The 25761-nt window shown below is 40.7% G+C and overlaps 1 protein-coding gene across 1 annotated transcript in view; it reads right to left on the reverse strand.

Moving 5' to 3' along the window:
- Nucleotides 1-2295: 2295 nt before the first annotated feature.
- LOC128695599 (uncharacterized) overlaps nt 2296-25761 on the reverse strand; it is a 108871-nt gene continuing 85405 nt past the window's right edge. Inside the window, exons 2-3 of the mRNA XM_070084868.1 lie at nt 3855-4511; nt 2296-3442 (exon numbers count right to left, since the gene is read on the reverse strand). Of these exons, the coding sequence (XP_069940969.1) occupies nt 3135-3442; nt 3855-4026 (480 nt within the window). The 5' untranslated portion in view covers nt 4027-4511 and the 3' untranslated portion in view covers nt 2296-3134. The remainder of the gene's footprint in view (nt 3443-3854; nt 4512-25761) is intronic.

The following is a 25761-nucleotide window of genomic DNA, read 5'->3' on the forward strand; positions in this document are numbered from 1 at the left end:
ATTCATCACCCATGCTTCACACCCATATAAGAGCGTTGGTAAAACTATACTCTCATACATTCCCCTCTCTGCCTCCAAGGACAAAGTTCTTTGTCTCCACAGACTCCTAAGTGCACCACTCACCCTTTTCCCCTCATCAATTCTATGATTCACCTCATCTTTCATAGACCCATCCGCTGACACGTCCACTCCCAAATACCTGAATACATTCACCTCCTCCATACTCTCTCCCTCCAATCTGATATCCAATCATTCATCACCTAATCTTTTTGTTATCCACTTTTAATTTTCTTCTTTTGCACACCCTACCAAATTCATCCACCAACCTCTGCAGCTTCTCTTCAGAATCTCCCAAGAGCACAGTGTCATCAGCAAAGAGCAACTGTGACAACTCCCACTTTATGTGTGATTCTTTATCTTTTAACTCCACGCCTCTTGCCAAGACCCTCGCATTTACTTCTTACAACCCCATCTATAAATATATTAAACAACCACGGTGACATCACACATCCTTGTCTAAGGCCTACTTAATGCACAATTTTTTCTGCAAAAGAAAATTCATCTATCAGATATTTTACCAGAGCTGCACATGGTTTTATCACTTATGGAGGTGGAATTTTTTTTTTTTTTCCTAATTTTTTTCTTTCATGTCAGGATGTTATTTCATGGGATTCAAGCTACTTTTACTCAGCACTTGGTGGTTTAGCACTTAGTTTTAATTATAATAATAATAATAATCTGTAGTGGAAGGAAGGCAGAGTAGGAAAGGTTGGAGGGAGGGGGGAAAGGGGGTTTTGTGTGTGAGGGGCTTGGACTTCCAGCAAGTGTACGTGAGCATGTTAGATAGGAGTGAATAGATATAAATAGATTTTGGGACCTGATGAGCTGTTGGAGTGTGAGCATGTTATTTTGTGAAGGGATTCAGGGAAACTGGTTAGCCGGAATCGAGTCCTGGAAATGGGAAATACAATGCTTGCACTTTAGCTGTTTGGAGTGACATCTAAACTGTTGTATTTGAGCACCTCTGAAAGGACAATGATTATGTATGAATGATGAAAGTGTTAAATGTTAATGAAAGTTTTTCTTTTTTGGGGGAGTCACCCTGCTTCAGTGGGAAATGGCCGATGTGTTAAAAAAAATAATGCTTGTGTATGTTCAACAATCTAACTGGTTCATGGTCTCTGTAAAACCAAATTTGATGTAATCCTCTACTTTTCAATTCCTACTTGTTCTACTTTGTTTTAGTAAGTTGTGTTGGCATGTTCAATAGTAGCAGCACTAGAATGTTTCACTTTTTATTGTTTTTACCCTTTTTCAGTCCTTAGTAAGTTTACCAGTTTATGGGCATGGGCCCTTGTAGGTTAAGTGCTTAATTCTGATTGTATTAATATTATTAGCAGACCATTTTATCTTAATTACACAGTTTATCCAGCAACAGAAGACTGTCAGACAAGGCTCCTTCCCATATTGTGTAAAATAGTTACAACAGTAATAGTAGAGGCAATTCATTTGGCAACCCCTAATTAATAAATACGCTTAATGATTTTTCTTTATTAGTTCATTGGACAAAACGTAGTGCATTTTGGAGCTTGAAATGAATAAAGCATCCAATAACCCATATTGGTTTACCATGCTGTTAGTATAATCTATCCTGCACTTCATAAAGAGTCAAACAGGTTTCAATTTTTTTCAGACTTATTGCAAGAATGGATATTTAATACAGGTAAATTAAAATACTCTTTACTGTATAATAACCTGTACAAATCATACATCTCATGAGAATGGGAGGTAAGGTTTTATCCAAGGGGCCTAGGGAGTTTGACCAGTGCTCCAGTTCCTTGAATCAAAGCACTGTATAATCTACCCTGGTAAGGGGCTCTTGATCTTGAGAATTGGATCTGTGCTCCAGTAACCTGAATACCTTCCATTCCTCTCCCACATGCGCTGTATAATCCTACAGGTTTAGCACCCCATAATTATAATAATGTATGACCTCTACGGGTACGTGCTCCCCCTTTGAATATAATAAGGTGAAGGGTAGCTTCAATTCCTTGGACCCAGAGCCTTTCACCAACAATGCTAAGGTAACACTAGCATCCCACCCCCCAGGGATCGAACCGTGAACACTCATTAAATGAGCTGAGTTCAATACCAAGTCATGGGGTATTGAAAGCATATGTATGGATGAATACATACCTATACAAATGAATAAGTGCAGCACGTAGGTAATTGTAATTTACATATTATTACAATTAAATTTACAATCATCAATTTATGTTAAAGGATTTAAAACAATTTTTTGTTGTGTTGACCTTTACTGACACTTCATAATCATTAATATAATAAATATGAACCAGATTTTTCAGCTGAGACATATTTCAACAAGCTGTCTGTATCTCCCCACCAATATAATAAGGTTGAAAATACAAGGCTCAAGGAACAGGCATTATTTGAACCCATCGTAAACCAAGCCTAAAACTTTAAGGCTAGTTGGCGTACCATGGGTTCAAATCTGCACTCAGAGTTGCTGACAATGATGTGCTATTTCGCAAATCAGTATAAGGATACATGGTTAAACTATGCTTAATGGTGTAAAGGTACATGTATACAGAGCAGTCACAGTAACAGCAACACGATTATGGGTTGTATGATGAACTCTGTATGATGCTTATGAGTCAAGATTATGATGACGTATGATGAAATAAAAACATATTTGGAAGTGGTGGCATGTGCGAACATGTGACATGGTCTGACACTTTCTCCACAATGCTTCTACCTCGTTTGGATTTGAGAATATTTCCCTGAGTACAGGACCTTTTCCTACAGGATACATGCAGTAATTCAGGACCTGCCTCTGTTGTGGTCTGACTTTGCCCTTTACAGATGACACCAGCCAAGTGTCATCCGACTGTCCCAATTCGGACTAGCTATGCTGCAGACGCAGACCATGGCTGCAGGAGTCACATGGTTGAGCAACTTCCGCCAAGGAAATATGGTCTACGGCGTGTCACGACCGAGTCTTCAGTCGGTCACCACCTGCCCTCGATGCAGCAAGGAGCCACTGGTGCAGAGAAGTGACAGCAACCTGGAGTTTGGTCCCCTGCGTGGGCCTGATAGCCCTATGCAGGCACAGTTCACAACACCCATTGTGTGTTGCGACGGATAGGCACACAGCGCAGCTTGATGGGTCCCCGGTATACCAGGTTGCGGCGTCCATTCATCTTGTGGCCAAGACACCGCTGGGTAATCATGTCGGCCTTTTGGCCCCGATATACCTTCTCTGTGGTGAAGCTGACGGCAGCACATGCGAAGGTGCACAGTTCACCATTCCTGCCATGAACTCGCTTGAGCACGTATTCTTCCCCAACTTCGCAATCCATAACACGTATGTCAAAGGTAACGGGAACTCCAGATCCGTTGTCCAGATCACACTCACAACCATCTAATAAAGAAAAATTTAAAGATTAATGCTTCGACCCATTACCAACATATGATTACGCCCAACCATTCAATATATCCAACCTATCGTTGAAACTGCCAAAGTTCGGTTGAACTGAGGGCGTTACCACCTTAGTACACCCAGGTTTAATCTAGGGGCGTAGATATATGGACAAGTCATTTAGTAGTAAATGTTAATGGCAGCGTAAAGCTCTGAACAATAAATAATTATGCTGCTCAGCAAATTAACTACGAAAACTAACCAAAATTTCCATATTACATGTATGAAACTAAATTTTATATATACAGTACATAGTTTAGGCCTTCCACGAAGGCTGGCTAACCTTGCTAACAAGCAAGTCGTATGTTAGTCTATACGACAGTAAAGGTACCCAGCTGTCGCTGCTGTGACTCACCTGGGCTAAGTTGAGGTTGACTCAGGCGTTTAGACTTAGTACCATGGATGACATATTGTGTGTCGTCTTCAGCAGTAATGGACCCTTGAAACCAGGTCCCCGCTTCTTCAAAGCACAGGGTCGCCACCCCAGTAATCTCAACTTCAGGACCTCCCATATTTGTGAAGCACATTCCTGGGGTTCTGTCTAGGAGCTGATACACACAAGAACCAACTCTTGTGCTATTTACGCTATGCGCAGTTATGTCACCTGTGCAGTAGTGCGCGTGGAAAATTCCAATGCTCACTTCAGTATACTTGTATGATCAGATTTGATGTGCCAAAAGTATGTCCTGTTGGTTAAAACAATTACGTGTTTTTCTTCTATTAATCTGCTGTACGTTTTCAGTAATTCTGAAGCACAAGCTTGTAAGAAGACCGTCCACCCGAGTCTTGAGTTTCAGGGCTGACTGGTGTTGGGCCCCGGCGTGTCTGATTATATACAGAGTCGTGAGTGGGAGATGCTGGGAGGCTGGGCCACAGACTGCCTCTGATTGGTCACTTATCGAATGACGTCAGAGCAATTCTGTTATGCCACTGGTTGGCTAGATGACCACTACCACAATGACGTCAGAACAAATCTGTTGCGCCATTGGCTGGCTAGATGGCGTGTCAAGTCCTGGAAAGGAACAACAAGGTGATGTTATATCAGAAATACTTAAAATGTAATACAGCACAGAAGGAAAAAATTCCTATTCCTAATTCTGTGGTGTACCATGAGCTAGGCTTAAGCATACAACAGCATGTGCCCCATGAGAGAACATTCCAGTAAGCTTTCAGAACATGTACGCCACAACTTTCACCCTTCGTGTGAAAAATCACTGCGCCTACCAATTCTGAAATTTTAACTCTAACATAGACATATGTATATATATATATATATATATATATATATATATATATATATATATATATATATATATATATATATATATATATATATATATATATACATATAGTACTGAAGTAGGTCTACTGGCCCAACAAGGGTGGATAAAACCATGAACATGATGATTATTTCATAAAATCCTATTTAGGTAAGTTACTATTTACGAATATGTGTCGCACGTCTACCTTACTAATGATGCAGCCTCCAACATAAAAGCTATTGGATTACATACACAATATATAAAATATAAATTAACGACATGTAAATAAACCACAGTAAGGTAACCACTTACCCTAGATTCGCCCCCATACATGGAACAGAAAAATTATGTCGGGAGGCATTCAAGAATTACCGATAAAATACTTTCGAAACCATACACTCCACCAAGGTCAACCATCAGAGTGCACTGCTTGAGTCATTTCGCCGTCTCCTCTAGTCCTAATCCCTACTATTTTCTGCCCGCTGTTTGTCGAACGAACAAGTGCAGGTAAGATCCCAATGGGATGAGCGGAGAAGACGCTGTTTGTCACTACGCATGACTGTGTACTATACATGACCTTATATACCCTCAGACATCTTCAACCCCGCCCCGAACAACAACTACTGCTACTACTACTACTACTACTACTACTACTACTACAGCTGAAGATTAAGACACATGTGAAACAAATGGGTATCTTCAGTCAAACACAGAGGGAGCAGTAGTAATGAAATAAAGATTATGTAATCAGTCTATCAACCTTGGAGAAAAAGTATTTGAGGGGGTCAATTCCTGAGCCTGGAGAAAAATTCAGCTCCGTGGTCTGGAAGGATATGAAGCTGAAGCATGAGAACTGAGGCTTAAATACTGTCGAAGGTGAGGTGAATATCTCGAAGACGTTGTAGGGGACGGGATTCACCAGTAGAAGTAAGAAGGCAGATCCATCTGGACTCCAACCTTCCTCAACCATAACTACTATATATGGCAAGGAAGATGTCCTCTGTACCAAGATAATGTTGTGCTGCAGTGTCTGACGGTATTGCTGAAAATAGTATGAAATACCGACAAGTTGGAGATTAAGACACATGTGCAACAATTGGGTATCTTGATCGATGAAACGTTTCGCCTACACAGTAGGCTTCTTCAGTCAAATACAGAGACAGCAGTAGTAATGAAATAAATATTTTTTCTCCAAGGCTGATGAAATGATTCCATCATATTTATTTTATTGCTACTGCTGCCTCTATATTTGACTGAAGAAGCCTACTGTGTAGGCGAAACGTTTCATCGATCAAGATACCCAATTGTTGCACATGTGTCTTAATCTTCAACTTGTTGGTATTGTATACCATTTTCAACATTACTATTACTACTGCACTGCTAACTGCTAACATTACTACTGCTACCAGCGGTAGTAGTCCGCGCTGGGTAATTATTTAGGCAGGTGCATTCCAGCTTCTTGAGGAAAAGACTCTTCTACTTCCTACCACATGTGAACACAGGAGCGCCATTGTCTGGATATAAGAAGTCATGAGGATCACTGTTTGAACACGGGAGCACGGTGGTATGTATGATCAAATTGATGAGTAAGACACATGAGCAATACTTAGGTATCTGTATTTATTGTCGAAACATTTCACCTGTGTAACAAGCTTTTTCGATTGAATACTTAAGTGTGTGATGAATGGTTTGAAAAACGGACAAGTTGAAGATTGAGACACTTATGCAGCATATGGAAATCTTTATTCAGGAAACGTTTCGCCACACAGTGGCTTCATCAGTCCAATACAAAGAGGAAGGCGTAAGGAGAGGAGGAGAATGAGGTAATCAGTCCCTCAACCTGGAGTCGATGTGTTCAGTCCATCAATCTTGTAGAATGTACATTCTACAAGATTGATGGACTGAACACATCGACTCCAGGTTGAGGGACTGATTACCTCATTCTCCTCCTCTCCTTACGCCTTCCTCTTTGTATTGGACTGATGAAGCCACTGTGTGGCGAAACGTTTCCTGAATAAAGATTTCCATATGCTGCATAAGTGTCTCAATCTTGAATACTTAAGAATATAAGTAAAAAGGAGGAGCACTGTAGCATGCTTACTGGCCCATGATGAAAATTAGACACATATTCAACTTCTGGATATCTTTAATGTAGACGTTTCGCCATCCAGTGGCTTTATCAATACAAATTCAAGGACATAATTTAAAGACAGAAGAACTATATACAAAAGATGGGGTAATCAGTCCCTCAGTCTTGGAGTTGGTGTGAAGAGCACCAAAGTCTGCTCTTCACACTGGATCTGCTAGGCAGATCCAAGTAACCTACTGGCCCAAACATAAGAACATAAGAAAGAAGGAACACTGCAAAAGGCCTACTGGCCCATGCGAGGCAGGTCCAAGTCTCCTACCGGCTTAAGCCAATGCCCTAATCTAGTTAGGTCAGGTCACATTCACTTAAGGAAGGAGCACGGCATCTGACCTAGTTGCACAAGCTAGCCAGGTCCAATTCACAACCATTCATGTATTTATCCAAACTATTTTTAAAACTACACAACGTTTTAGCCTCTATAACTGTACTGGGGAGTTTGTTTCGCTCATCCACAACTCTGTTACCAAACCAGTGCTTTCCTATATCTTTCCTGAATCTGAATTTTTCCAACTTAAAACCATCGCTGCGAGTCCTGTCTAAGCTAGACATTTTTAGTACGCTATTTACATCCCCTTTATTTATTCCTGTTTTCCATTTATACACCTCAATCATGTCATCCCTAATTCTACCCCTTTCTAGAGTACAGATTCAGGGTCCTCAGTCTATCCTCATAGGGAAGATTTCTGATACATGGGATCAAATTTGTCATCCTCTTTGTACGTTTTCCAGTGCATTTATATCCATTCTGTAATACGGTGACCAAAACTGTGCAGCATAGTCTAAATGAGGCCTAACCAAGGATGTATAGAGTTGAAGAACAACCTGAGGATTTCTATTATTTATGCTTCTTGATATAAAGCCAAGGATTCTGTTCGCTCTATTGTGAACGCTTGTGGATTTTTGTCTTGGTTTTAGATTACTGCTAACCAGAACTCCCAAATCCTTTTCGCAACCAGTAATGTTAAGAGCTACATTATTTCCAACCTGAAACCATTGTTGCGAGTCCTGACTTGGTTAGATACTTTTAGCACTTTATTTACATCCCCTTTTATTTATTTCTATTTTCCATTTATATAATTCAATCATATCCCCTCTAATTCTACGCCTTTCTAGAGAGTGCAGATTCTGGACCCTCAATCTACCTATCCTCGTAGGAAAGTCTTCTAATACATGGGATCAACTTTGTCATCCTTCTTTGTACGCTTTCCAGAGAATTTATATCCATTCTGTAATAAGGTGACCAGAACTGTTCAGCATAATCTAAATAAGGCCTAATCAACGATATATAGAATTAAAGAATAACCTGAGAACTCCTGTTATACTTCTTGGTATGAACCCAAGAATGCTATTCGCTTTATTGCGAACACTTACACTGTTGTCTTGGCTTTAGATTGCTGCTAACCAGAACTCCTAAGTCTTTTTTGCAATCAGTGATATTAAACTCGACATTATTTAGTTTATAAGTGTCAGTTATTTTTATTTCCAAAGCTTAGAATTTTGCATTTGTCTACATTAAACTGCATCTGCTACTTTTCCGACCACTGCATCAGTCTATTCAGATCGTCCGGTAGCGCTCTGGTGTCCTGGTCAGAATTAATTCGACGGCATATTTTGGTGTCATAGGCAAACTTGCTTATGTCGCTATTTATTCCCTCATCTGTTTTTTATGTAACTTGTGAACAACAAATGGCCCGTCACTGACCCTTGCGGAACACCGCGTTCCCGCTCAGATTTCTCTCCGTTTATGTAAACTCTCTGTTGCCTGTCTGTCAGTTTTGAAGTAATCAGTCCCTCAACCTTAACAGAAGGTGGGAGATTTACACTGATCACTTCAAAATTACTCCTCTACTTCTCCTGTCTCCATTGTTATAATCGTCTAAATTCAACTGAAGAGGCTAACTGCGCGGGCGAAACGTTTCGACAATAACGATACCAAAGAGTTGTGTGAGTTGCACATGTCTTACTCCTCCATCCTTAGAACTTCTGCACCTATTACCAAACTTGCAGCAAATAGATACCCAGAAGTTAGCAAGATGTCGTGAGTCACATCCTGGGGAGAATCTTAAAGACGGTTTTATACAAGTTTATTAAAAAAAAAAATGCGATGTTGTTACAGAGAATGTCTAATATTGGGTGCGTCATACGCTGGTTTATTAATCCTCCAAATTAATATTAAGAACAATGTTTTCATCTTTACTGCAGAAGACACCAGCTGAGAGCAGGAACAAGCTGGTGGCGCTTGGTTCGAATTTTGTATTGCAGTGCGTACTTAGGGAACGACCCATCTTAGCTAACTAATGTCACGTAAGAAAGAAAAAAGAGCTCTGAAGTAGGCCATATTCTTGAAGACTTACAAAGTGCTAGAGAGCTCCACCGACACTACTTGGCAGTTTGGTCCACTCGTATGCAGCTGTATTACCAAATCGATGTTATGTTGCTTCTACCTTTAAATTCACCCAGCTTGACTTCATTGTTTCGAGTTCTGTGTTGGTAATCTTTTTAGCACCACATCAGCTTTATATGCATACTAATTTTTAATTATTATATTTTAGTAATATTCCCTTTACGTCTTTCAAGAAAATGTAGGCTGAAGATTCTAAAAAAATCTAATATGTAGGCTTTGGGGGGACTTGAGTTAGAGCGCGTCACAGCCATGATGGCGTAGAATTCGTCTTGTGGTCGCAGTGGCGCCTACGCTGGTAGCGCACTCAGCTCACACACTGAGGTCGGCGGTTCGATCCCCGGTAAGAGTGAAAACATTAGGGCGTTTTCTTACGACACCTGATGTCCATGTTCACCTAGGTACCTGGGTGTTAGCCCGAAATGCTCTTCATAACCAGGGGCTTTCTATAAAGTACGTTACTGATATCAGCTAGATCTGTACATATGCTTGTACAGATCAAGTTACAGGATTCGTCTACGATGGGTTCGAATCCTACCCGTTTTGTGATTTGGAAAGCCACAAGCTTTCAGTGACCACAAACCGGATAAAACTACAATGGCTCTGAACAGTCTTGACTTTTACTAGGTTAGTTTGACGCGCATAATGGTAGTGAGGCCAGACGTCCCAGTCTGATGGTGGGGTGAGGGCCTTGGTGAGTAGAACAGGGGTGGTCTGCATGGTGGGATAGTGTTAGTGTCGCGGGGTAGGAGAAGGAGGATGGTAGAGATGGGGAAAGGGAGTAGGGGGTAACAGCACGAAGAGGGGATGGGGGATGTTGGCTGATCTCTTGCCAGGGACGGTGGGGCGGGAGATGCTTGGGGTGGGCGCGGGAGACGCATGGGGTGGTGGAGGAGGAGAGAGGGGAAGGTTGAGGTAGGTTTGGCTGGTATTTCGCCAGGGACGGTGGTGGAGGAGGAGGGCTGGGATGAAGTAGTTATAGCTGGTATCTAGCCAGAGAGTAGCTGGGGGTGGGAGCCGTGGTGGGGGTGAGGGTGTTGTTTGAGTACAGTAGTGACTCGCAAGTTCCTCATAAACTGGATATAAGCGGTAAAAACCGTGTGGATGCGTCATGGAGGAGGGGGTTTGGGGTATATGTGATATGAGGAAAGGGAGGGGTGTGTTGCTGCCTGTGAATGGCTCTTTATCAGGGGATGTAGAGCTACGCTTCGCTTCCTTGGATCAAACCTAATTGCATCCCATTTACGCTGTATGACCCTTGTAGGTTTAGCGCTTCTTTTTTATAATAATAATAATAATGCCTCTCATTTCTCCCACACTGTACGAGAAAATATGGGTTAAGGTAAATTATTATACTATTTATATGCAGCGTAAAACCCGCGTGGGTCATTCAGCTTTGGGAGTATTGGTGGCTCGATCTACCATCAGCTGAACGTGAGACAACCTTCCTCTCGTATGACTCTGATCGCGGGTTCTAACCCCACCCGTGGTATGGTTTCCTCTCGCATCCAGGAACCACATGATCCTGTGAATCTGTAAAATCTGTATAGCTTTGAAAACAGTGGCCCTCTCGGGGTTAGGTACAGAGACGCAGTTTTTTTTATAGTTCAAGGAAAGGAATTTTATAATTAGATCAGACATAACCTAGTGTTCATTAATCTAATATAACCTCACATTATTGCTCCTTAACCAAACATACCCGTCAAGGAGAAATAAAAAAAATAAAGCTTTTCCCAAGGAAAGGAAAGATTGCTCCATTTCCTTTGATAAAGTTTTCTTCGCTATTAAAGCACATTCTCCTCCCTTAAAGGGTAAATAATTCATTAACTTCCGTTAAAGAATGGAGCAGCAGCTTGGCAGAGTAACTGGACAACGGTCACTACACTCCACAAGATGTATATCTCGTGTGTGTACTAAGATTTAATATAATTCCGACGTGTATGTGCAGAGTAAACCTTTATTAGCAAAATACTAGATGTTTAGTTTTAAATAGAGTTTCTATATTCTACTCAAAGAAACTCCACCTGTAAAGTTCTTTGTGTCATTACTTCAGATGGATGAAAAGAGGTAAGTCTTAAAGGTATTAGTGAGTTGCTATTATTCTTGCTCCTCGTGTTGTGGTTATCCATGCTTGTTGTTCATTGTTTTTGTTTTTTTCTGGTTGTAGTTTTTGTTTTTCTTTGTTAATCTTGCTTCTTCTGGTGTTGTGGTTGAATGTTAGGAGAGTGTTGTTGCTGGTGGCTTGGGTAAGGTGAAGGGGCTCTGGCCTTGATATACTTTAGTTATTCTGAGGCAGAATAACATTCTTGTAAATTCAGTGATGTTAAAAAACTTGTCCTAAGATGTTTGGCAACTTCTGTAAGTTATTCAGATCTTCTGTTCATTGTATAGTGGGTTTTACACGCTCGCTGAATGATCCGTCTGGGTTTTAGAGTTTTCTCCCCTCAAGGAAGGCTCCTTGACGCTGGTGAGGGGCTCTTGATCTAGGGAATTGGATCTGTGCTCCAGTTCCCTGACTTAAGCCTGAATGCCTTCCATCCCCCCATAGGCGCTGTATAATCCTACGGGTTTAGTGCTTCCCCCTTGATTATAATAATAATTAGAGTTTTCTGAGATTCAAATTCAATTCAAATTCAAAGTTTATTCTCTATAAAGATTACAATGTTAAATTTACAGAATTTGGTTGTTGTGTGGTTTACATGTAGTTAAATAATGATTACAGAGTGTACCACTAGAACGCCTAGCATGGCTAGGCATTTCGGGCAGACTTAGTTTAATTAATTCTTTATTTTAAAATATTACAAATTATGAGGTAAGTTGGTATTATGGCTAAGTGACTAAATACTAGTTTGTGAGTTTAGCAATGTGAATGCTTTTGTTTTGGCACAGTACATAGTTTCAGTATTGGAGTATTATAGGATTCATTATTTTAAGATTGAGATTAATATTTCTGTTTATGGTCAAATGGGTGAGTGAGTGTAAGTGTGAACCACCAGGTGGTATTCGTGTAGTGTAGTTAGTTGATGGGGTGGGAATAATAAGCACGTTTCCCTCCGCTAGAGTGTGATGCTTCAAAACGTTGATTTTCATTAAAATGCTGACCTCGGCATAGCTCGAGGAACTTTACATATACTGCAGAAGTGTTTATCTGTCCACATATATATCTATAACACCAGGAGGCAGCTCTGACGAGAACTCACACACACACGAGCTTTTAAATCTCTGCACAAAATTCAACTTAAACCAGCAAATAATAGAGCCTACTAAACTGGAGAATACACTAGACCTCATCTTCACTAACAATGATGATCTGATACAAAATGTCATCATATCAAAAACAATATACTCAGATCACAACATAATCGAGGTTCAGACATGTATGCGCGGAGCCCCAGACCGACATAATGAGATTAGTCACGAGGGAGCCTTCACCAAATTCAACTTCAATAACAAGAACATAAAGTGGGACCAAGTAAACGAAGTCCTAAACGATATAAGCTGGGAAGATAGACTAGCAGCAGAGACCCCAACTTATGCCTAGAACAGATTAACTCTGTGGCACTCGATGTATGCTCAAGGCTTATTCCTTTAAGAAAAAGAAGTAGATGTAAAAGAAAAAGAGACAGGTGCTCCCTTTACAGGCGACGGAAAAGAATAACAGAGCGGCTAAAAGAGGCCAATATATCTGAAATGCGTAGGGAGTCACTGGTCAGAGAAATAGAAAACATCGAACTTAAGCTAAAGGAATCTTATAGGAGTCAGGAATCGCGGGAAGAACTAAAAGCCATAAATGAAATCGAAAGAAACCCAAAGTATTTCTTTTCTTATGCCAAATCAAAGTCGAGAACAACATCCAGTATTGGGCTCCTACTTAAACAAGATGGGTCCTACACAGATGACAGCAAGGAAATGAGTGAGCTACTCAAGTCCCAATATGACTCAGTTTTTAGCAAGCCGCTGACCAGACTGAGAGTCGAAGATCAAAATGAATTTTTTATGAGAGAGCCACAGAATTTGGTTAACACAAGCCTATCTGATGTTATCCTGACGCCAAATGACTTCGAACAGGCGATAAATGACATGCCCATGCACTCTGCCCCAGGGCCAGACTCATGGAACTCCGTGTTCATCAAGAACTGCAAGAAGCCCCTATCACGAGCTTTTACCATCCTATGGAGAGGGAGCATGGACACGGGGGTCGTCCCACAGTTACTAAAAACAACAGACATAGCCCCACTCCACAAAGGGGGCAGTAAAGCAACAGCAAAGAACTACAGACCGATAGCACTAACATCCCATATCATAAAAATCTTTGAAAGGGTCCTAAGAAGCAAGATCGCCACCCATCTAGATACCCATCAGTTACACAACCCAGGGCAACATGAGTTTAGAGCAGGTCGCTCCTGTCTGTCTCAACTACTGGATCACTACGACAAGGTCCTAGATGCACTAGAAGACGAAAAGAATGCAGATGTAATATATACAGACTTTGCAAAAGCCTTCGACAAGTGTGACCATGGCGTAATAGCGCACAAAATGCGTGCTAAAGGAATAACAGGAAAAGTTGGTAGATGGATCTATAATTTCCTCACAAACAGAACACAAAGAGTAGTAGTCAACAGAGTAAAGTCTGAGGCGGCTACGGGGAAAAGCTGTTCCACAAGGCACAGTACTCGCTCCCATCTTGTTCTTCATCCTCATATCTGACATAGACAAGGATGTCAGCCACAGCACCGTGTCTTCCTTTGCAGATGACACCCGAATCTGCATGACAGTGTCTTCCATTGCAGACACTGCAAGGCTCCAGGCGGACATCAACCAAATCTTTCAGTGGACTGCAGAAAACAATATGAAGTTCAACAATGAGAAATTTTAATTACTCCAATATGGTAAACATGAGGAAATTAAAACTTCATCAAAGTACAAAACAAATTCCGGCCACAAAATAGAGCGAAAAACCAACGCCAAAGACCTGGGAGTGATCATGTCGGAGGATCTAGCCTTCAAGGACTATAACATTGCATTAATCGCATCTGCTAGAAAAATGACAGGATGGATAATGAGAACCTTCAAAACTAGGGATGCCAAGCCCATGATGACACTCTTCAGGTCACTTGTTCTATCTAGGCTGGAATATTGCTGCACACTAACAGCACCTTTCAAGGCAGGTAAAATTGCTGACCTAGAAAATGTACAGAGAACCTTCACGGCGCGCATAATGGAGATAAAACACCTCAATTACTGGGAACGCTTGAAGTTCCTGAACCTGTACTCCCTGGAACGCAGGCGGGAGAGATACATAATTATATACACCTGGAAAATCCTAGAGGGACTAGTACCGAACTTGCACACAAAAATCACTCACAACGAAAGCAAAAGACTTGGCAGACGATGCAACATCCCCCCAAAGAAAAGCAGGGGTGTCACTAGCACGTTAAGAGACCATACAATAAGTGTCAGGGGCCCGAGACTGCTCGACTGCCTCCCAGCATACATAAGGGGGATTACCAATAGACCCCTGGCAGTCTTCAAGCAGGCACTGGACAAGCACCTAAAGTCGGTACCTGACCAGCCGGGCTGTGACTCGTAAGTTGGATTGCGTGCAGCCAGCAGTAAGAGCCTGGTTGATCAGGCTCTGATCCACCATGATGCCTGGTCACAGACCGGGCCGCGGGGGCGTTGACCCTAGGAACTCTCCAGGTAAACTCCAAGTAAACACACAAGTCTCTCCCTAATTTCTCCTTAACCACAGCACTAAAACTAGTAAGCACACTGGTGGATCAAAATCTGTCACTATTTTGTTCTCTGAGTTGATCTTGCATATTCCCAGATATTGGCTTCATTCGTTTCTCTTCGATTTTTTATATAGTTAACTGTTTTTTCCTGCATTTGCCTTCATTTTAATTGTTTTCATTTGATATATCTTTCCTAATGCTAAAAAAAAATATTCTTTTTACTTCTTTAAATCCCGTTTTAACATTTCTTCATATTTTGTTTATAAACCTCAGGGTACATATAAATTTACATCAAGGACAAATTGCCTACCTCATATTTTTTTTTATTGCTGACATTGCATTCCTTTATGCTGAATCCTAAAGCCTTTGTCAGTTTTTAATCAACTTTTCTCCTTCACTGTTTATTCTTGACATTATTCATTATTTCCATACTAAATATTTTTCTCTCCAATGTTTATTTGAATGGCCTTCATCTGTAAACTACGTTTTGTTTCATCACTGAACCTTAGCTGTCTGAACACTATCATTATGTTTGCCAGTCTGGTTAAGACAATTACGATGTTCTACTGATGTACTTCTGAAGCCAAGCGCCAGACAGAAATTTGGACGCCTCGGGTAGGTATGTATTGTGGCGCCGTTATAGCCTGGTACTGGAATTGATTTTTTTAGCGAAGGCAAATAAATTAACTGACTTTCTGTTAAGCCTACATAAAGATCTATTGTATTCCTCTGTGTTCGTACGCATAATGTAAAATAACATTTTAACTTCCTGTACATGGGAATTGATTATCATTTTATTGTTTTTATCGTAACAAAGAACCTGGTGTCATTAATCACAATAAAAAGAGTTAACAAAGCAACAAGTTACAAAGTTATTTGAAAATATATTATCCCGAAAAAGTAGGGAACACTTTTTCTACCACCTTTTGCGTGTTCCAAATACCTGGCTGTTATAACCACTGATTAAGTAAGTAAGTAAGTAAGTAAGTAAGTTTATTCAGGTATACACAAATACAGTTACATAGAATTATCATATATAGCAGCACTGAATCATATAGATGAATTTATTAGAGCACTAAAAAAAATACATTTACACTTCCTTATTGTTAGACTTACAATCACGTCTTGCCGGCAAGACGTTTGATAGCGTGTTTGTTTGGTTATCAGGCTGTTACTGCTGGCGGCTTACTGACCCCACATATCTATCAAAGTCTGGCTGATCGGGCACTTGCTGGAGGTACGTGTTGAGTTTATCCCTTGAAGAATTCTACATTTGTTTCAGAAGTATTTCTGATATCTTCTCGTGAGATGTTCAGTAGTCTGGGCCCAGGGATGTTGATACAATGTTCTTTTAGTGTGCCCATGATACCCTTGTTTTCACTGAGTTTATTTTAAATTTTTTGCAGTCTCATTTGGTGGACTAATTTGTGAACTAGTTTCCCGATTATTTTGTAAACCCGTGCCTGCGTACCTGTCAGCAAGACAGAGAACAGGTAGGCATATGATTTATGTGCCCCCCCCAAAAAAAAAAGCTATCTGTTAAGGTAACAATACACTGGGTTTTGCTCTGATCACTTTTGTCACGTGAGGCGAGACAGCGACAACAACCGATTCAAAACAAACAAGATTTGAAGATTCATAATAATTCCCATGTGAAGATCAGCCAGCATCAAGATATCATAAGCTTGATCGATCTACCAGATAGAGTGTAGAGGAAATATAGAATAAGTTTAAAAGCATAATTCTGTACTAAGAATGAAACCAAAATAGACATGACGAAACGAATAGTTGAGATCGCACGTAAAATACATAAGGCATACATACAATGAATCTCAATATCAAGTAGCCTCGCAAACCATGCTACCTATATACAGTTACAGAGTGAAAGGTATACAAAAAAAGTTAGAATAACATTTGAAAAGGTTAATTTTGCAACTTGAAGGTTAATCTCTAGGAATTCATCACATACGGTAGAGATAAGGGAAAGGTAAAAGCAACAGTATGATCTTTAACTAGCAGCAATAATGAAATAAACAAGAGATTTGCGCCACATTTGGGTATCTTTATTCTTAAATAACGATACCCAAATGTGGCACAAGTGTCTCATTTATCAACTTGTCGGTTTTGTAAACCATTTATACATTTATAGAATACCTTGGCCTGGCTAAGAGACTGAGCCTCGTCTATCAAGGGTGAGGGACGTCCCTTATCTCAAAATTACTTTTCAAATTATATTTCTTCAGCACTGCAATTGCCTGTATTCAACGCCCTCAGTCTATACTCGTAGGAAAGATTTCCGATACATGGGATCAACTTCGTCATTCTTCTCTGTTTTCCAGCGCATTTGCTCCACACTGTTACAGACAGTTATGTGCGTATTGCCACGTACGTTCATGAATATTCAGACGATAAGAGACTTCATAATAATACTCGAGTCTGAAACAACACTTGAGTAGGGATACGTACTCAATAATGCAAGAGACTGAGGTAATAATAAGTCGTATGCAGTAGCAAGCACGATGTAGGTACCTGCCCCAGGAAGCTCGTACCCTGCGCCAACATGCAGGTGGCAGGTACCACACCACCTATCAATAACACACCTACACTTGCAAAAACACTTGTGCTTCCAAATTATATATCACTCCCACGCCCTGTCATTCCTCAACACCCACACAGCGCATCTAGCACCCCCTCCACTACACCACCCAAGGAGCTGGGACTCAACCCAGAATAATTGAGTACATAAACTCCCCCTCCCCTCCTCCCGCAGCATTTTACACCCACACGGACATCAACATGTGAACTACACCGGTGTCTGGCAGGAGGAGGGGTGTGTCTGGCAGGAGGAGATGCTGGCACGGAAGGATTTATTAGTGTAGGTCATGGTGCCTCCTGCAACCACCGCGCTTCACGGGAGAGGATGGAAGATTTTTGATACCAGTGAAGGGCTTTTGATACTGAGAATTGAAGCTATCCTTCCTTTTCTCGGACCAGACCAAATTGACTTTCATTCCTTAGGTCGTCGGGTCACCATCTGGAAAAGACCCGGGCCGGGACACGACCGGCGAACCTATTACAGTACAATTCCTTAGGTACTGTATAACGCCCAGGACTTTGATCTCCGAGGGTTTAAACTATGTCTAAAGGCAGTAAATATTACAAAAATAGAGACAATATTGAATATTGTATGGAAAGGGGGGGGATTTTTTTAGCTTCCTCGTACAGTGAGGCTGCAAGCTGTAGTTGCCCTTGATGCTGGGTCATCTTAAGTGGAGATATGACTGAGTAGTTTGTGCCTTTTAGCAACTGTTTGCTTGACAAAGAACCCAGCATCTCTCAGCATAAATGGTAGGGTTATTTCCTGTTTTGTCTAAATTTGCTGACACTTGTGACCGATGTTACGGAACAAGTTATGGATTATGAAGTGTGAGAAACAATTCGAATTGTTTTATTTCATTTGTGAATATGATTTATGTAATACGATTGTGAACCGCTGACGACCGTAGCAAGTAAATTTAATAATGTTATAAATAGAAGGTTTCAAGCTCTCAGTAGCCAATCAGTCTAGTGCCTTGAATATTAAATGAAACAAGCCTAGGTTGCTGCTTAGTTTATGCGTAAATCCGGCCCTGGTGCGTACTGTAGGTTTAGCGCTTCTCTGTGAATAATAATCGTACAACCACTTCACCTCAGTACTCATGACACCTCAGCCAACCTCTGGTCTTATTAAGCAACGAAACCTGACACCCGCCAGCAGGGAAGTGTCAGCCAAGTGGTTGAATGCTAACACATGACACAGTCACTGCTCGTTAACGTCGCCCAGCATGATACCACTCATAAAAACACCGGAAGATCCAGCGGAGCAGAATTGTTCTTTTCATGGGGAAAGGCTAAACTCGCAAGGATCAAGAACGCCTGGGACTGGAAGGTATTTAGGAAGATTAGGGTAGAACCAAATCGTTGGATGAAAAGCTTCACTAGCAAGAAGACACCTCTCGTAAAGGAGTGGGACAGAAACACCTAGCCATTCCTGCGTACATAAATGACGTATACTTGACTTTGTCAAAAAAATAGGCAGGCAAAGATGTCACCTATTATTTCAACATTAATCACCTCTAAAAACAAAGATAGTCACTGTGTTCTTTTTAACCTTTGTAACCTTAAAACTCAACCTACTGTTGGTCTGAATCGTTCCTCAGAGGTGCAATACTCTCTACATCTTGCGCCGAGACAAAAATAAAACATGATTCCATTTTGATTATTTAAAACAATGTTTCAACAGAATCACTTTAATACTGCACAGCTGGGGTAGTAACTAGAGGCAGCAGAAGTAGTAATAGTGATAACAGCTGGGGTAGTAACTAGAGGCAACAGAAGTAGTAATAGTGATAACAGCTGGGGTAGTAACTAGAGGCAGCAGAAGTAGTAATAGTGATAACAGCTGGGGTAGTAACTAGAGGCAGCAGAAGTAGTAATAGTGGTAACAGCTGGGGTAGTAACCAGAGGCAACAGAAGTAGTAATAGTGATAACAGCTGGGGTAGTAACTAGAGGCAGCAGAAGTAGTAATAGTGGTAACAGCTGGGGTAGTAACCAGAGGCAACAGAAGTAGTAATAGTGATAACAGCTGGGGTAGTAACTAGACTCAACAGTAGTAACAGTGGTAGCAGTTGGAGTAGTAACTAGAGGCAACAGAAACGGGTAGCAGCTTCGTAGTAACTACAAAGACCTAAGTAATAAAGGAACGATAAGACACTCAGAACTTACTCCCCAGAAGCTACATTGGATATTTTAAGTAACATTTAGGTAATGTACCTTAAAATATCCGTCGGCGCTGTTGGCAGACAACCTACAGGAAAGTCTTGTTTATTTTGATGGTCCTCCTTAAATAGATGAACATGTGTTGCTACCTGTCACGTGGGTCTGACCTCTCCCAAGGCAGCGGGCAAAGAACTTGTAAATGGCGCATCCTTACCCGAGCGCAACGCAGCCAAACTGAATGACAGTGCATGATAGAGGAAAGAGGGAGGTAGGGAGGATGTCGGGAAAAACTGTGAAGGCATGCGGTGGTGCATACATAATTTTTCCCAGTCAGGTGACAAGTGAAAGGTTGGGGGCAGATTCAACGTCTCTTTATCTCTCTCCCCTCAAGGAAGGTTCCTTGATGTTGGTGAGGGGCTCTTGATTTAGGGAATTGGATCTGTGCTCCAGTTCCCCGAATTAAGCCTGAATGCCTTCCACATCCCCCCCAGGCGCTGTATAATCCTCCGGGTTTAGCGCTTCCCCCTTGATTATAATAATAATAATAATCTCTCTCTCTCTATCTCTCTCTCTCTCTCTCTCTCTCTCTCTCTCTCTCTCTCTCTCTCTCTCTCTCTCTCTCTCTCTCTCTCTCTCTCTCTCTCTCTCTCTTCTTTCTCTTTATCTTTTTTTTCTCTTTTTCATTCTCTTTTGTCATTTTTCTTTCTTTCTTCAAAGCTTCTCCCTTTTAGCTGTTTCATTAGAAAGATATTTTACAGGTTTACAGATTAATTTTAAGCATCATACTATCTGCAGAGCAAACCTTTGTTCGAAGATAACGTTTCGCTCACACATAAGCTTTATCCGGTCAGTGACTTAAGTTTTTGTATGGGCGAAAAAACTGTCTTTAACTAAAGACTGGAATGATGTCACTTTATTAAAGTGATGTTACTAAGAAAGATCCAGATAGAACAAAACGGCTGATGGATTGCCCAAGTTGTGATGTAATATGTCTTGTTTACGAAGCTAAGCCAGGTGCTACGAGGACCTTCAGAACATTGTCCTGAATATAACGGCAAGATTAATGTCGACTTTGCTCCGGTGATGAAGGTTCTGCCACCCAGAAGGAGGGTAAGCAGCTAACATGCAAAAATTGGCGAAAAATATTGATCCCTAATAGGATGAGATTAAATCTCACCGCCCGTAATGCTCTGTAATGTATGTCAGCATCATATTTTTTGTACCATTAATAAACCGTTCTTTATAGAAATAAAGTTTCTCCATTTATCAAGCTGTTAAGTGAGGCACTTTAAAAATGTAAGTTCCTTGGTCGCCTTACTTGCAAGGTTCAGAATGTGTTTCTTTTTCATAACCTCCGCTTTATCAAATTTATCCCCGACCTCAGAGTGCTTAGTGTTTCTTCCATTCATCTTCATACAAGTCTCAGTAGTTAGATCTTGCTGTCTGTGATCATCATTCGTATTATCTCTTGAAGAAATATAACCGTTCATCAACTGTCCCAAGACGATGTAGCTGGACGCTGGTGATTGACGAACCTCAAGGAAGCAAGTATCTCTGTTTCTGTATAATATTATTCAGTTACTTGTGATGTACAAGATTTTCCTTAATTTCACAAATTTCGACTACTCGCGTGCTAAAAGTACTTTCGCCTGTCCTAAAATTCACTTTTCCAGTGAAAACACTTGTAACTTACTGTCCCTCCGTTTCTGATTTACGCAGTTTTAACATCACGTGGTTCATACCTGTCCTGTAGCCAATGCTCGTACCTGGGATGTTTATTCTCTTTTTGCTCTCTCCAGAAATTAGTGAAATTAGCAACAACCTTTACAAAAGAGTTAAAACACAAAACCCGAATTCCTTTTCTGCCATGTTAGATACCATATATAGGCCCATAAACTGGTCGACTTCCAAAAGTATTTTTGACTCTCGGAGCCTTCACAGCTGCCTTATTGTGAATCTGCCCTTACATCCAACATCCATTACGTGCCTCTTAACCCTACTTACATTTAAAGATGCTTACCTCTTCCAATTCCTTGTTTAATGCTCATTTTTTTCAGACCACAGATGACTCTTCTTATATCTCACTGTCTTGGCCTAACCTCTGGTTTTTCCTTTTCTTTACCCGTGATTTGTTCATGGTCCAGGACATACCTAAACATCGGCCAGGTTTATTTACACTTTTTTTGTGTGATTTATTTCATTAATGGTTCTGTGACCTTATTCTTCATTGTGTTTAATAGGTGGTTAAAATGGGTATTCTGTGACAAAATGACGAAGGATAATGCCCTGTGGCACGCCGCCAACCATTGAGTACTGTTTACATTATTGTCAAAAGGCTGCGGTGCCACATCCTGATACAGTACAAGAACACAGTGGCTAATAAGACATGGTGCAACAGCAGGATATCTTTATATAAAAAACGCCTACCGTGTGAGTGAGACTTCTTATTCATGATATACTTTTACTCTACTTAAACACAAATGACCTGGGATTCAGCTCAACACTCCGTCCTCTGTCATGTGTTAAAATTTTGTGACAATGGCCATCCATGTATTTTATTATCATCTCTAAATTTTTAAGCTCATTCCTTCTGATTTCATAGTTGATAAAGCTTTTTGGACAGTGAGTATTGACAGGCCCAGAGTGAAGGGTTAGTCATATTGTCTTCTAATGTAGCCACCTTGTGTAGAAACTAAAGACTAAAGGAGCATTGCAATATACGTACTGGCTCATGCTAAGCAGGTCATGCTCAGCCAACAAGTCTAGCTTTCGTACAATACTAGGCTAATCTATTTCTAAAGTGGCTTAAATTGCTCACTTCAGTGACACCACTTTGCAGCTTGTTTCACTTACCTGCCATTTTATTTCCATAATACTGGTTTCTTATTTTCCAGCTGCATAAGTCAATTCAGTTATCGTAATTCTACGTTTTTCCAGAGTGTAGGATCAGGAAACGTTACTCATACAGAGGATTAATTCTGTCATACTTCACTGTAAGTTCTCCAGCTCATCTTATTTCTGTTCTGTAATATGAAACCAACAATGTGTTGTATAAGTAACATCAATAGTAGAGACCCAGTTTTCATTAGTTTTCATGTGGATCTGGGATGCGTGGGCCAAGTATTAGCCAGCAGTCCTATGTTGTAAATATATATGACTTGAGCATCTTGAAAACCGTATCAATACTTACTTACGTTTTTAAAAACTCAAGTCATAGTGTCCGTAGTAGGGCACTTGGCTCTTTTCGGCACCGGTGTGTAGCTACTGAGACGGTGTGTATCTCTGCTCATTGACTAAACACAAATCCCGCTTTTTTTTAAGGGGTAGATAAGCAGTTATGATGGGCATCGGTGTCCTTAGATCATCTAACATCAGGAATGCCAGCGAAATAGCAGTTTTGGTAGGCTCTCGGTGCCATGATTATGGGAGTAGCAGGCGACTTGGTAGTGTCACCTGGGAGTCTATCAGGCAGTGTATTAATGGCTGTCTGGCAGTGTAATGTAATAGCAGTGCTGATATTGCTCCGCCGCGTTCTCAGTTATTTTCTTTTTGGTAAGGTAGCCAAGGTACAGCTGATGAATATCTGTGTGCTGATGCCTAACGAGGTCCTTGTTAGCAGGCGAGGTTGTCGCTACAAGGCTGTTTTATTCCAGAACTCTGATCTTGATGCATGGTCGAGGGTCTCTAGTTTGACTTGAAGTGTTTTAAACCCTTTTTTGGGGGGCGGGGGCGGGGAGAACCATGTTCTCAGCTGGGCTCTTAATCCCTCTAACACAGACCAACAGTTTTCTTCAAAAGCTGCTGCTGCTTCTAATTAATTTGCTTATTTTTCTTCCCTTGCTTCTTCAACCACTTCTTATTTTTTTTCGATTTTCGCTTCATTGGCTCTGGCACTCGACTTCGCAACTGTCACATAATTTATTGTGCTCTGTTTACTAGAGCGGGACGACACGCCCTGGGGGCGTGTCACTCGGCCAAGTTAATTCTAGTGCTGTGTAAGACTGAGGTGTGTAGCGGGAAGGTGCTGGCAGGGAGCACTCAAAGCAATCAAGCATAAATAAACCAACCTGTCTTTAATGTTCATTGTCAATATCTTACTCTCGTTATAAACTTACTAATACAATTTTTTTTTGTTTCAGTTAAAATTTACTTTATTAAGCTACATGTATTGTGAAATGTTTATATTTAACCCCAGTTAAGCAAATTTATAAAAGAAATACCGCGACATGTCTGGCACTGCGCTTGTGATGAATGCCTCTTTGCATAATAAATATTCAATATATATTCATCACACAGTGACTGAGCAGTAGGATGAAACGTTTAATTCGACGTATGTATTATTAATCATGATGTCAGCATGGGTTACATAGACAGGTAAACCAACAGATACGCAGGTCTACTGTTTTCTGTCCCTAAGATATTGCTTGGGCCATCGAAGCTCACTGGCTGTTGTTCGCCAGGCCAGACACTTTCTTACAATACCAGAAAGTATGAGGTCAATTCATCTTGTATCTCTTTCCGCCCTACCTTTGAAGGGGCCCCTATGAAATTAATAAAAAAATAATCTTTTCTAGCTTAGACTCGCTTACTCTGGTAAAACTCAAGTGCGTTTCTGAGATTTAAATTTGCTAGACCCATGCTGGTTGTCGTCCCTGACTCGCTGGTGTTCTGCCACTGTTACCTCAGTATGCAAGTCAAGGATAACAGTATGTAGTTTAAAATACACTTATATGGTGAGTGTAATCTTTTTATCATTTATATCATCCACCTTTATAAGCAACTGGTGACAATGTGATGACAATGGTAAATATAACAAAAGGTGGTATGATGATCTAGAATATTCCTATTAAATGCTCACTACGTTTTTCCTTCACTCAGTGTTCAAGTGAAAGGCTCTTGATCTAAGGAATTGGAGCTGCCGTCCCTTGAGTCAAATCTGATTACTTCCTATTTCCCAGCCGCTGTAGCGCCCCTGTGGGTTTAGTGCTTTCTCCATGAATGTAATAATAATACTACATAAAATTTGAATAAACCCGCACGGGTTATACACAGCTGCGTAATAATAGTCATACTTAATATTAACATTATTTTTTTACATATTAATTAAGAACTAAATCCGTAGATAACGTAGAGGGCATGGAGACTACGAGGTAATCAAGTTTGATCCGAGGAAAGGGGAGAGTAGCTCTAAATCTCTGGATCAAGATCTCTTCACAAGCATAAACGTTAAGTAATGTTTGTGTTGGCTCCTAGTCTTGCTGCCTCACCGCAGAAATACTTCGTTCTTGTCTTTCAAACAACGAATTTAATTTTTAAAATACACATAAGTGTTATAAAGTTGGGCAACATTTATTTCATACGTTGTGAAAAAGTTCCTAGTGATGCAGGACATTTCTGGATTCAAAATTCTTGGAGCCAGATGTTTGATTTTGACTTACCCTGCCGATTACTACGTGCAACATTACAAAAAGCAACAACCATCGTAGAGGCTTAAAAATACGAGAGATATCTCATATATGCGAGGTAAGTTTACGTGGTAGTCACTACAGCTTGACGTCCAATATGGCCGACAAGTATTCCCAAGACGTCACATGCAAAACGTCAGTAGAATTTTGATTCTGACTTGACTCTTGGCACTATTATTTCCATAATGTTCCGTCCTCTTATTGTTCACGTGTGATCGCTCGCTGTTCTGTTGATCTCCGTGAGTTTTGTGATAATTTCAATAAGAATAATATTAACTTCCGTCCTCTGCTTTCTAAAATTTGGATACTTATCTTCGCCTCTCAAGAACTGTGCGTGTGTGCGCGCGTCCGTGTCCGTGTTCAAAGAGTTACGGTCCCGTTAACACATCTATTGCGTCTCTGCTTGCAAGATGAAGAGATCCAACAATAACAATGTTGTGGCAGTAATTCTAGTCTGTTTTTTCCATGTCAACACCAACACTGTCTGAATA

The sequence above is a fragment of the Cherax quadricarinatus genome, chromosome 14 (genome assembly GCF_038502225.1).
Source record: "Cherax quadricarinatus isolate ZL_2023a chromosome 14, ASM3850222v1, whole genome shotgun sequence".
NCBI classification, from domain to species: Eukaryota; Metazoa; Arthropoda; class Malacostraca; order Decapoda; family Parastacidae; genus Cherax; species Cherax quadricarinatus.